Below are 14,437 nucleotides of genomic sequence, written 5' to 3'. Positions count from 1 at the left end.
GTATTTCAATAGACTTAATTTTCTCAGCGTTATCAGCAATAGCACGTTGGAGGTACTCTACAGTTAGGGTGATTAAATCTAAAGAGCACTTATTAAGGATGTGCTCAAATTTAGTGCAGAAGTCAGGCGAATCTTTAAAGAGTGTGGGGCGCAGAGGGACCCGTAAACCTCTCGGGATTCGTTGTACCCGTATATATTCTGACAGGGTGGCGCAATGGAGTTCTAGGTTGACCTGGGATCGTAGCTCACGCTCCAAGTCTCGCCCACGAATTTCACGTGGTGGGATAAGTAGGAACTCACTGGATAATTTTGATTGAGCGAGAATATTAGCGGTTTCCTCTGCGTTGTAGGAAAATGTAGGAAGAGTGGACATGGCTCTATAGCGTGCAATCACGTATGGGTAAGGTACATATAAACATAAACACCGTGTGCACTGCTATATTCAGGTGCAGAGACTAGGTACCCAAACCATATAGTAAACTAAAGAGAAGTCTCGCACTCAACTTAAGTATTTTAGTTTTGCAGAGTTTTATTGAGGTAGCACTGGAAACGTTTCAGCCTATGTCAGGCTTTCATCAGTCACTACGACATTTCAATGAAAAGGATAATGAATATAATACAGTGTACAAACAAACGTATAAATAAACAAAAGTATATACAAATATCTATAAGAGATACAATGGGAGCCAAAAAAGTTGCAAAATAGCACAAACAATCATGATATGGCAGTGAAACCATGTATAACAATCTCGCTCAATATCCATATATTGAGCGAGATTGTTATACATGGTTTCACTGCCATATCATGATTGTTTGTGCTATTTTGCAACTTTTTTGGCTCCCATTGTATCTCTTATAGATATTTGTATATACTTTTGTTTATTTATACGTTTGTTTGTACACTGTATTATATTCATTATCCTTTTCATTGAAAGGTCGTAGTGACTGATGAAAGCCTGACATAGGCTGAAACGTTTCCAGTGCTACCTCAATAAAACTCTGCAAAACTAAAATACTTAAGTTGAGTGCGAGACTTCTCTTTAGTTTACTATATGGTTTGGGTACCTAGTCTCTGCACCTGAATATAGCAGTGCACACGGTGTTTATGTTTATATGTACCTTACCCATACGTGATTGCACGCTATAGAGCCATGTCCACTCTTCCTACATTTTCCTACAACGCAGAGGAAACCGCTAATATTCTCGCTCAATCATAATTATCCAGTGAGTTCCTACTTATCCCACCACGTGAAATTCGTGGGCGAGACTTGGAGCGTGAGCTACGATCCCAGGTCAACCTAGAACTCCATTGCGCCACCCTGTCAGAATATATACGGGTACAACGAATCCCGAGAGGTTTACGGGTCCCTCTGCGCCCCACACTCTTTAAAGATTCGCCTGACTTCTGCACTAAATTTGAGCACATCCTTAATAAGTGCTCTTTAGATTTAATCACCCTAACTGTAGAGTACCTCCAACGTGCTATTGCTGATAACGCTGAGAAAATTAAGTCTATTGAAATACAGTTATCTGCGACAGGTACACCGGAGGAGCTATCTTCCCTCAAAACTGAGATCCAGGATCGAATCATCAGACACAAAAGGGACATTGAAGCCAGGAAACGCACCAAGTTTGTAAGGGACGCAGAGGACTACAAGAACAGCAGAGTTTATAGATGGCAGGACAACTCTCGGCGCATGAACACACGTCCGAATCAACCTACATCCTCAGATCTCTCAACCTCGGGGTCGGATCACGAATCTACACCATCTACCACCACATCAACCCTTCCTTTTTTAGGACAACGCCGGTATCCCACAAGGAGACAAGACGGGGACAGAAATACAAGAAGAAATCAAGAGCCCTACAAGTCAACCAGATCGAAGGTATGGACAATTTAGTTATCAATATATCGTCCCGGACTCTGAGCGTGGCTGAGCACTCCCTTCTACAAAAGGGACTCTCGTTTTGCCCATCATATCGATGTCGTACTTTCGACTTAGATATGGACCTCCAGAGATTCTTTCGTCTAATTAGACTAAAAGCACACTTTGCCACCACGCCTCCGACTATAGACACTGCTCCCAGTAGCAGTAATTCCAAGTTACTATCCTCCTCCAGCCTGGGTTTACGAAATAAAAGCCATTTTAGACCCCCTCATAGCTCACATGCGGTTGAAACCTTTGTCGGTTTTATACAGGATTCATTTACTTCCCTCAAAGGGGACATAGAAAAGGGTAAACTCTTCTATCCTCCTAATCTTACAGTGGAAGAGAGACATTCCCTCAAGAACCTACAGGGGGACAAATCTATCATAATTAAACCAGCCGACAAGGGTGGGGCATTAGTGATCATGGACAAAGCCAAGTACCTAGCTGAGATAAAACGACAGCTGAGTGATAACTCAATTTACCAACCATTAGACAGGGATCCCTCACAAGACATTCGCCATACCATCGAAACCATACTTCTTCGGTACACCAATCTGGGTGTCTTAGACGAGAAAACATGTAGTTTCCTTCTAAATCCGAATCCCATCATACCTGTTTTCTACACACTACCAAAGGTCCACAAAAACCTAGAAAATCCACCAGGGAGACCCATTGTGGCCTCCACTGACTCATTACTGTCCCCCATGGCAAGATACGTTGAGCGAATACTCACCCCCCTTATACAGGAGTCTAAATCCTTTCTACTAGATACGGGGTCCTTTCTACACCTGATTGCGGAAATTAACGCTATTCCCATAGACGCTCTTTTGGTAACCCTCGATGTAAGGGATCTTTACACCTCCATCCCCCATGATGAGGGCATCCTCTCAGTACGTCACCTATTGGAGGGCACAGATAGAGACTCAGACCAAGTATCATTGTGTATTGAGCTCCTAAAAATCATACTCACATTTAACTTTTTCCTATTCGAAGACACGTTCTTTCTACAAAAACGGGGGACCGCCATGGGATCGCACGCAGCGCCTCCGTACACAAACGCCTACATGATCCATTTTGAGGAAAGTACCATATATCCGAACCCCCTGTTTAGGGATAATGTCATCACATGGAGGAGGTATATAGATGATGTGTTCTGTATATGGCGTGGCTCTGAGGAATCCCTTCATACCTTCTTACTATTCTTGAATACATCCTGGCCGGGTATCACTTTCACTATGAGTTATGATCTGTGGAAAATGAACTTTTTGGACACATTGGTAGTAAAGGACTCGAGCGGCCTTCTAAGCACAGATCTTTATTCTAAGAGTACTGACCGCAACAGTCTACTACATTTTCAGAGTCTGCATCCCCCATCCACCAAAAAATCTATACCAAAGGCCCAGTACCAGAGGGTACAACGCATCGTCTCCAATACGGATACTAGGGAACAACGCATACGAGAGATGACACATAAGTTCAGAGCAAGGGGTTACCCATCATCCCTCCTTGAAACGTCCAGGACCACTGCCCACAGACCAAGAACAGACACCACCACACGCATACCATTTGTACACTCATTCCATCCCTTTATGTACAAACTACATAGGGCCATACGGAGTCACTGGTCCATTCTCTCCAAAGCCTTTCCTAGTGTTGTGGAATTCCAACACCCGTTCCTCCCGTGTTTTAAAAGAGCCCCTAGCCTACGAGATAATCTAGTTAAAGCAGACATCGGCACGAATATCCTCACTAGACAAAGCTTTTTAGGCACTCCAAAGGATGGCACTTTTCCTTGCTTAAATTGTGTTCAGTGCAATAACGTCTTGAAAGGTAACGTAGTCAGACACCCACACTCAGGCAAGGAATTTAAGATCAGAGGATATTTTACGTGTAACTCTTCATATGTGATCTACGTAATCAAGTGCCCCTGTGGCCTACTGTATGTGGGAGAAACATCACAACCAATTAAAGACCGAGTATCCAAGCACAAATCCACCATTCGCTGCAAGAATCTACTGCTACCACTACCCCACCATTTTCATACATCAGGACATAGCATCTCACAATTGAGGTTCCAGGTTCTGGAGCATATTCCCATACAACGTAGGGGGGGCAACAGGATACTTATGCTCAAGAAACGCGAGGCATATTGGATTCACGCTTTGGATACGTTGTCACCAAAAGGACTCAACAGAGAATACGAGTTGTCCGCATTCATTTAAGGGTATTGTGTATCTATATGATTGCCACCGTTAATCTAATGTAGATACTTCTTACTATACAGGTTTTTGTATGTATTTGGACTGACATATGCCTTTATTTTTTAGAATCGTCTGTATTAACGGCGGTCGATACATCATGAATGTTGCCACCACTGGATCGAGCACATCTCTCCGTGCCACTATTCACCACGGATGCACCTTCAGATCCACTGTTTCCATCGGCACTCGTACTAAGGGCATTTTCTACTTAGTCCACGTATATGTATCACTATATAAACTGTCTGCCACTCACATACTGAGCCTTTCAGTATATGTACACTCTAACGTACATAATGTCTATCAGATACACTCTTCCTATATCTCCCTCTATACATATTATATTTTACCCCCATATATTACAGCATTGAGAGCGTTATATCTTCATATCCTCATATTGGTCTCCTCCCCTCTCCACTCCGCCCATCCACATTCATTACACATACTCCGTCCCAAATACCCATTATGTATATGTCCCGCTAACTTCCATCGGATGTTTTACATCCGTTTCTATCAGTTTCACTCTATTTTTAGACATGTCCATATCCGCGTTACCCTAATGGTACGCAAGACTGCGGGTGACACGCACGGCCATACACTTCCGCCCTGTCCGGGCTAGCTCGTGTCACTTCCGGTTACGGCGTCTTACTACAACGCCGACATGGGGGTTTAAAAAGCACCACGTACATGTGCCTCACAGACGAGCGGTGGACTCCGCGTCTGAGAGGTGATCTCACGCAGCAGCAGGGCTTCCCTCCAGGTAATACACCGTACGTTCCTAGGATCATAGCCCCTACCCTATAGGTACGTGACTGAGCTTTACTTTTACATTCCTTTCAGCCCCGGTTCCTACAGCCATAGCTGGCCAATATAGGAGATTATCTCCGAGCCCCACACATGAGCTTTTGAGGTATGATGATATATCTGATATGCTCTATGTAGAACATAGCTAATACCATTTCTTGAATATTCCTCCCTCTTCTGTCATTATCATTTCCCATAGCTCCTTTGTATTCAGTGGTACTGACTAACCACTCCATCTCTATACAAGACTTCTACCCACTGTGAGTACGATCACATCCACCCCAGCTCTGCTACTCATGTCCTTTTACTGATTGTAAACTATTATCTCTCTCTCACGCCATACTAGGCATCACGCTTGATCGGCGTCCTATTTATGAGTACTATCTACATACTCTTAAAGGCACAGCACGGTACGTTGTTTCTTCACAATATGTTCCGTCCACAATTGTCATTTTTATCCATATATTGAGCGAGATTGTTATACATGGTTTCACTGCCATATCATGATTGTTTGTGCTATTTTGCAACTTTTTTGGCTCCCATTGTATCTCTTATAGATATTTGTATATACTTTTGTTTATTTATACGTTTGTTTGTACACTGTATTATATTCATTATCCTTTTCATTGAAATGTCGTAGTGACTGATGAAAGCCTGACATAGGCTGAAACGTTTCCAGTGCTACCTCAATAAAACTCTGCAAAACTAAAATACTTAAGTTGAGTGCGAGACTTCTCTTTAGTTTACTATCAGTTTAATTAAACACAGCTGTACTCCAATGAAGGAGTAGAACAATCTCAAGGAGGATCACAATTAAATGGACAGCATTAAATATGAGTGTCTAAGCAAAGGGTCTAAATACTTATGACCATGTTATATTTCAATTTTTCTTTTTCAATAAATTTACAAAAATTTCTACATTTCTGTTTTTGTTCAGTCAAGATGGGGTGCAGAAAAAAATGACCTTTTTTGAATTTGCCAAATGGCTGCAATGAAACAAAGAATGAAAAAAGTAAAGGGGTCTGAATACTTTCCGTACCCACTGTGTGTATATATGTAATATATATAACCTTTAACCCTGGTAGTCATACATGTGATGCAGTGACCCCTGTTACAGGTAGGGGGAGCTGCGTGGTTTCCCCAGAATATGCATGGAGGTGTATTGAGGCCATAGGAATGCATGGCAGTCGCAGGCATAACTATGGTGATGAGACAAAGTTCGGCATTATTGTGAAAGGCCGGTTTGTGTGTCGCAGAGGAAGATACTCTGTGCTGTCAGCCTGAACTAAGGTTGTTCTGGGACCTGTAGTCCTACAAGTAATTGTGTTGTTTTAGAGGGAGACTGGCAGGGCTACTGAGAGCTGGGCGGGTCGAACTAGCCACACACACACACACACCACCCATCTATGGGAGTGGTTACAGCTTGATAATGTGACCAGGGTGTGGGTCACATGTTCCTGTGTATGGACCTGAATGGATCTTGGCTGGAACGTCCTGTGAGAGGAAAGGCCTGAGTGTTTGGAGGTTCAGAGTGGGGAACGGATCCCTGAATAGTACCTGGTGAGGCCGTGATCCTGAGTGGCCTCTGTGTTAGGAGGTCCTGTGTGTGTGGACCGGATCCCTGAAGAGCACAAGGTGAGGCCAAGGACCTGCAGAACCGGTAATGGCTACTGTGTTGGGGAAGCTACCGTCCTTCGGTGGGGCTGGAACCGACTGGTGTATGCCTGTCAGGCATGTTGGTGATCCCTGTAAGGCAGCTTTGCCAGGGAGAGAGGACTGACAAGGAGCCAGCAGGTGGAGCAGGAGCTCCCCGTTAGGTACCTCCATAGACTGTTGGTGCTTATTGTGTTCTCTGAACTAATGAACTGTGCGGCATGCGGTCACCCATGGCAACTGGACAATGTAAGGTCCAGCATGTTTAGTATCTGTGAGATGAAGCCGTATATGAAGGGATGTAATGAACTGTTCGTGGTTGTGGTTTATGATACCTGAATAAACCGGATAGACTGTTTTATGTTAAAAACCGTGCCCGTGTGCATTTATCCCATTGCCAAGCGAGAATTCCCCTACCCGTTAGTGAGAACTATCTCACATACAACACAAAATAGTAACAAAAATAACATTTGTCTTAAGCATCCTTCCCATGTCCTCATAAAACAAGTGCGTGAAAACCTGCAACGTGAACACGGCTTTACAGATGTATTTGGCAAAATGACATTTAAAAAACCTATATCTTTGTACCGTGTTAGCCAGTAGATAGAATAATATTTAGAATTGAGAGTCCTCAGTGGCTGATTCCTTTTAATGGCTAACTGAAATGATGGAAACAAATTGCAAGCTTTCGAGACTACTCAGGCCTCTTCATCAGGCATAGACTAATACAACATCTGAAGAATCATATATTTATACACAACACAGCACAGAACTGTAGTGATAAACAGCTGTGTCCATAAATATTGGAACAGTTCGTAGACAAGGAGAGTGAATGTTTTATTGTCCTCTGATTGGGGTCTGGTACTGTGTTATGATGCCCCATAAAGTCTGAAGTGCAAATTCCTTAATTGATGTAAAAAGACATAAATCCATGCGACACATTCATTCCTGCACTGAGTGTGTCAAAGGTTGTCATAAGTTTATACTCCCAGATTCTCCTGTCTCTCTGAGATTTGAAGTTAGCATTTAATACAAGTAATTTCATGTCCATAATGTTATGATCAGGCATACAAAAATGTTTGGCCACAGGTAGATCCATTCTTTTTTCTCTAATTGTGTGTCGGTGAGAATTTATCCTTGTTCTCAGTTTGTGCCCCGTCTCCCCTACATACAGACCCCCAGCTGAACATTTGGTACATATAACTAGGTACTCCACATTAGAAGTGACGCAGCTGAATGTACCTGGGATCTTGTAGTCCTGATGTGAATTGGGGATCTTTATCTTGTCCGTGGTCATTATAAATGGACGGGTTTTACATTTTTCTGGTTGGAAGGAAAGGTTCCTAGAGCTGTTTGAGGGGACAGGGATCTTCTGACAATGATGTTTCTTAGATTTGGGGCTGCCTAAAACACAGTAGTGGGGGGTCTGGAAAAATGGATTGTAAGCGGGCATCTTTTTGTAGTAAAGGTTGTAATTTTCGTGCAGCTCCCCTTAGCACCTCCAGATTTGGATTGTAGGTGACTACTAGAGGTACCCGGTTATTTCTTCCTTAGCTTTGTAATGTAGCAGGTGATTCCTTGATATTCTGATGGCTCTTGTAATCTGGTTTTCAATTGTTCTTGGATAGTAGCCCTGATTCAAAAAGGTCTTTCTGAGGTGACCAAGGTGGCCATCTCTATCCATGGGGTTGGAGCATATATGATTGTATCTGATTGCTTGGCTGTAGACAATTGTTTTTTATGTATTTGGATGGAAACTGTCCCATTTAAGGTATGTTGGACAGTCGATTGGCTTTTGATACAGGGATGTCTCTAGTTCATTGTTCTGCAGCTTAATGATGGTGTCCAAAAAGTTAATTTCAGGGCAGGAGTAGTTAAATGTTAAGTTGATGGTAGGATGAAATTTATTAAACTGTTCATGGAACGTCTTTAGCTGTGGATCAGACTCCATCAAGATGATTAAAATATCACCAATGTAGTGGTAGTAGGCCAGGGGCCTGATGGGACATGAGGACAAAAAAGTCACTTTCAAGCTTGGCCATGAAAAGATTTGCATACTGTGGAGCCATTTTACTTCCCATTGCTGTGCCAGTCTTCTGTAGATAGATCTTCTTGTCAAACTCAAAGTAATTGCAGGTGAGGATGAATTTTATAAGTTTCACCACAGAATCAGCATTAGTCCCTGTGTTTTCCAGGAATAATTTGCAGGCATTTAATCCATCCTGGTGTTGGATATTAGAATGGCGGCTCTGTGGGTGGAGGTCGGTGCTGGAGGCTCCATTATTCTCTGTGGAGTGCTGCTCTGCGGGTGGAGGTCGGTGCTGGAGGCTCCATTATTCTCTGTGGAGTGCTGCTCTGCGGGTGGAGGTCGGTGCTGGAGGCTCCATTATTCTCTATGTGGAGTGCGGCTCTGCGGGTGGAGGTCGGTGCTGGAGGCTCCATTATTCTCTATGTGGAGTGCGGCTCTGAGGGTGGAGGTCGGTGCTGAAGGCTCCATTATTCTCTATGTGGAGTGTGGCTCTGCAGGTGGAGGTCGGTGCTGGAGAGTCCCCATTATTCATTGCTTCCAGCCATCTAGCAGGACAATCCCAATTTGGGATAACTCTCCCGGGTGTTCAGGGCCACCTCCCGACTCTCACTCTGTGCCTGTAAGTCGCCTCCTCTCCAGCTCACTGTGTTTAGTGCTCACTAGTTCCTTCTCTGACTCTGGGGGAAGGCCGCCGGCATCTCTGTGCTCTAATTAACTCATTCTTCACTTTTCTTCCCGTCTGGGCCCTGGTGATCAAATACACAACTTCTTGTGCTGGTACATAGAGATACATTTCTATATACCAGTGTATTCCTATGTATCTGCATTCTAGAGCTGAAATAGAAGTCAGAGATTTTTTTTCCTATAAAATAACAACAATTAGAATAATGATTTATTGCATTTTTTTCCACTTTGTGCCCAAGCATAAATGTGCAAATCTAACATGAATTTACATTATGTGGTAAAAATGTTGAAATGTTTCCACATATTTCAGTGATTTTTTAGATTGTTTTTTTATGAAACCTTGTATTTTGTTAGTGATAAATTTAGGTTTATATGTTTTGCTTTTAATAATGAAAAATATCAGACGTTTTGACAACAATTTTAAAAAATTAACAATTTTTAAACATTGAATAAGTATACATTTAATTCAGGTCATCATATAACACAATAGTAAAAAAATAACATTTACCTGAGGCTTCCTTCCCCCGCCCATATAAAACAAGTGCATGAAAACTTGCAACGTTTCGGCTATGTGTGAACATGGTCTTAAAGACGTATTTGGCACAATGGCCTTTAATGAAAACCTTACAGCTCGTCTCACTAGTAAAACAAGACCTCATATAGTGAACCTTATATAAAAATGAAAAAGTTCTGGCTGCTACAAGTATGAAGGAATGAACAAAGAATAAATCCATAGGTCCCAACCCTCCCGAATACAGCAGAACAGTCCCAGATTTGGGTCTTTGTCCTGTCATCCCAGCAGTCTTCTGAATGTCCCTGACTGCCATCATGCCTACTTCTGACATATCCGGCCAGGGTAGGAAAAAATGGTAAATGGGTCTGGCTATGGGTGCAGTTAAGGGCAAGTCAAGAATTTTGCCTCAAGTGGCGGCTACACATAGTTTGTCCCTCTTTGTCTTTGGATTTCCATTGGAAACCAATAGGCAGTGTATTGAATTGTATTATTTAATATCTCCTTACTCTATATTCATTTTTAACTTTTTTTGTGATCCCAACTGAAACGAGAAAGAAACTTGATGTCTGTGTTACACAGGAAGGTGGCGCACATGATCTGTGGGCCCACTGTGCCGGGCTTATCTAGGAGGGGTGTAGTGGGCTACCAGGTGTTCACTGGAGCTCCTGATGGCGGAGTCAGACTTGGCTGCAGGTAGCCACCAGGTACCACTCCTAGGCAGTCCACGGTACTGCAGCTGCTGACCCCAGGGGTCAGGTACGCAGACACGGATAGGACTTCATTCAAACTGTTAAGTTATGGATCCTCTATAGAACAGTTACAGTTCGGATATACGTGGGACTCAGATATCACACAATCAGACACACAGGTCTCGGATACTGATTCAGGAACTGGCCGCACTAGGACAAAGACAAAGTTCAGGACTTTTCGCACAAGGACCAGAAACTTCGGATTCAGGACTGTCCGCACAATGACCAGGGACTACAGGTTCAGGGAACTGGCCGCATCAGTACCAGGGGACCTCATAACTTCACTTGGAAGCCACTTCACTCACTAATGATTCACTGTAGTGCTTGACATCACCCTATTGGGGAGGGTGCCTTTTAAACAAGATGCCTCCCAGCTGTTGGCTGGGAACCATCTTGCAGACGCACTCTTAAACTAAATGCCTCCCAGCTATTGGGTGGAGGCATTTTACTATGTGTGAAAGCTGCCCCCATAAGAACACGGGAGCATGCACAGAGAGGTGCGGTGCTCATACACAGTCCAGGAAACGGGGAACATGCCGGGGACCACGCTGCATGGCTGGGGCAGTCAATATGCATGGAGGGAGAGGAAACCGGTGTCGCTGCATGGAGGGAAAGGGAAGACCATGTAGAGGCGCCTGTAATGGTGTTTCAGTCTGAACTCTACATTTTAGGTTATTGCTCTCAACTAGCAGCACCAACCCAGTAATTTGTTGTTTTTTTCCCCATAATATTTCGTATTATTGTACATAATCTCACCTTCTTTCAATTCAGGTTCCTGAGAAATTTTATCTTTTACGTTGACATCTACTACAAAATCTGCCCTGACCGTTCAAGGATGGATATGGACAGAGACAAGACGGCGGAGAGGATATTACAGCGAACCCTAGATATCCTCTTCCAGCTTACTGGAGAGGTGAGAGATTTTGATGATGTTAAATTACATTGTAATGTCTGGATGCAACAAGCAGAGATCAAGAGGCAGAAACAGCCAGGGGTTCATATAATGCTATTTATATATAGCAGAAACTTTTAAACAATTAGTGTTAGTAGCTATGCACTTTTACAGTAGAGGGAATATAAAACTTTTAGAATAAACAAGAAAGTCTTTCACTAGTTAACGTTAGTGTCCTTTTCACAAAGGTGGTGTGCATAGTCACCACGTGAGTTCACTCAAAGCTCTGGCCCTAGTGGGGGTCACCGAGTTTTCTTGCTAGGCCGCAAGTCTCTTCCTGATGTAGTCTATTAAAGCCCATTGAGCCTCCCATGTACCAACCAGCCCATTCCCAACCTGTAATCCTAATCTCAGCTGACTCCGGTACCGTTGATGATAGCTGGAAGTGATGGCCCTGCTCACTTGCACTGTTCCTCCGCAATCGCAGGCGTGCCTCTCCTGTCACAGTATCCCCACGGGTCTTCTCGGTTTGACCATCGGCGGAAGCCTCTCAGGCACAAGGCGGAGAGGACAGGGCGTCAGCTCTTGACAGGCGTAGCCAGGCCTCGGAGACTTGACCAGCGCAGGGCACAGCTTCTGGCTCTGACCAGTGAACGCTGTTCTTGGGGATATCTTCTGGGGAATCCGGACCTTGCTAGACAGTGAACAACACCTGGGTGGTGTAGACTCCCCACTGAGGCCTGCAACGCTGGTCTCAGTGATGTCTCTGGAGCATGTCTGCCCAGCTTCGTTTCCCTGGCACCAAATCTCCTCATGGATGGGTGTGCAGAGCTTTTATAACAGGGAAGTCTTTTCTGTGGGTCACCTGATCCAGTCCAGCACATGAGGTCACTCCCCTTGCAAACCTTCAAGCTTACTTTGGTTCCACTTGATTTCAGCTGGCCATCCTCTCCTCATCAATGGCACCTCCTGCAAGAGTCCTCCAGATATGTCATGGCTTCTTGTTACATTTCTCCCCCCTTTTTGTTCGCCAGTCATCGGTTAAGTGGAATTCTTTTGAGTTCGAAGTTTCCCCACAGGTATGCCGAGTTCGGCCAACAGTTGAACACATCCCTTTGTTTTCTGCTGTATGTGGGACCAGACAGTTAGGGGAAATTGTAGCGTTGGCCAGCTCAGTCCACCTGAGCTCTTCCTATAGAGGCGTGTCTGGAATACTTGGAGACTCAGCCACTGGAGCTGTTAAATTGACTCGAAGTTAGTTTTCTCTAACACTTGAGAGTGGCAACGGCATCTCCGATGTACTCATCGGCCCTGCAAGCCATTCCTCCTCTATGACTCCACTTTGTGTGACCTCAGCCACTTCTTTTGGAGGCCCTGCATTGTTACGGTGCTCTGCTGCAGAAGACCAGGGTCGCAGCATATTTCTGTGCAACACCCGAGGTGCCAAGACATCATCTCCCTCAGGAAAAACCTTGTAGACTGAGCTATTCGGGTGAAATTTCCTCACCCCTTGGAAGGGTACCGCCTCTCGATGATCCAGCTTGTTCCTGGGTTGTTTGGCCTGCACCAGTACACAGTCCCCTGGCTGAAGTTGTCCTCCTGACACTGGAGATTGACTTGAATATTCCACTTCCCGAAACTTCTGCTCAACCAGGTTCACAATTTGTCAATTCCTTAGATACAATACAGTTCATCCATCACTTGCCCCTGGAAGCAGGCTCCTTGTTCACAAGGAATGCACTTTGGGCATCCATATATGCGAATGAAGTCCAGACAGATGACTCTGGCTACAGCTTCAGCTGTCTGATCCAGGGTGGGAGTCACCACCGCGAACTTGGTGAAGAGATCAGTCATCACCAAGCAATATCCATAGCATTATATGACGTTCTGATCATCAGCTAGTCGATCATCAGGACCTCTAAAGGTGCAGAGGTTCGAATAGCCTAAATAGGAGCCCTCTGTTCCAAGGTTTGTTCAGCTCACATCAGTGACATATTTGGCAAACTCCTTCAACCTTCTGCCGCAATTAACGTCAGTACACCAGTCGTTGCAACCACTGAAATGTCTTCTCTACACCGAAGTGGCAAGCACTCTCTTGAGCTTCTTAAGCCAGCTGTACTATCAGCGCTTCTGGAGCCACTACTTGCCAGGTAACATTGAATTCTCAAGGGAGTTGAAACTTTCGGCAAAGCATTCCATCTTACAGGAAGAGCCTTTCCCACTGGCCCAAGATCTTCAAGATACTTGGGGGCAAAGCAGCCCTAGCTTCCTGATCAGGCCTTTGCACCAGGGCGACCCACTTCCTCAGCCTTGCCAGCTCCAGATCGGACTGTTGCCGGTGTATCCACTGGTCCCTTGAGCGGCCAAGAATTTGGGAGGGTCAGGGCTCTTCTCTAGACTCCTGAGCGGTTACTACAGCAGCGGCGAATTGTCTAAAATCTGGGATCTCATTACTCTCAAGCTCTTCATCTATGTCTGCCTTTGGTCTGGCTTGGGTGATTCGGAACAAGGCATCTGCATGCGTATTCTGGGACCGATAGGAGATCTTGTACTGGTATTTAGATGTCCTTGCCAGCCACCTCTATTCTAGAGCTTCCAGCTTTGCATTTTCTAGACGAGCCAGGGGGATGTTGTCTGTCCACACGTGTATTTCTGACCCCGACAAATACTCAGTGAGTTTCTCAGTCATGGCCCATACCAGCACCAGAAACTTCAGTTTAAACGAACTGTAATTGTCTGGATTCTTCTCTGTGTCTCTGTGACCTACTGGCTTACGTGATAACCCACTCTCTTCCTTATTGTACCTGAGCCAATAGTGCCCTGAGTCCTTATAGGCTTCTATTGGTGTACAGCACTAAGGGCTGTGAGAAGTCAGGGTAGGCCAAGATTGGGGCATCTGTCAATGCCATCTTCAATACCTGAA

General features: G+C 44.5%; 2 protein-coding genes across 2 annotated transcripts in view; one reads left to right on the top strand and one right to left on the bottom strand.

Moving 5' to 3' along the window:
• Positions 1 to 14,437, bottom strand: part of LOC143768074 (uncharacterized) — an 804,664-nt gene that overhangs the window by 63,212 nt on the left and 727,015 nt on the right. The gene's annotated exons all lie outside the window — the stretch shown is intronic.
• LOC143768079 (uncharacterized) overlaps positions 1 to 14,437 on the top strand; it is a 52,031-nt gene that overhangs the window by 10,660 nt on the left and 26,934 nt on the right. The window contains exon 2 of the mRNA XM_077256768.1: positions 11,394 to 11,535. Within this exon, the coding sequence (XP_077112883.1) occupies positions 11,394 to 11,535 (142 nt within the window). The remainder of the gene's footprint in view (positions 1 to 11,393; positions 11,536 to 14,437) is intronic.

This window comes from Ranitomeya variabilis, chromosome 4 (genome assembly GCF_051348905.1).
Source record: "Ranitomeya variabilis isolate aRanVar5 chromosome 4, aRanVar5.hap1, whole genome shotgun sequence".
In the NCBI taxonomy this organism is placed as follows: Eukaryota; Metazoa; Chordata; class Amphibia; order Anura; family Dendrobatidae; genus Ranitomeya; species Ranitomeya variabilis.
This window is presented reverse-complemented; position numbering and strand designations above follow the sequence as displayed.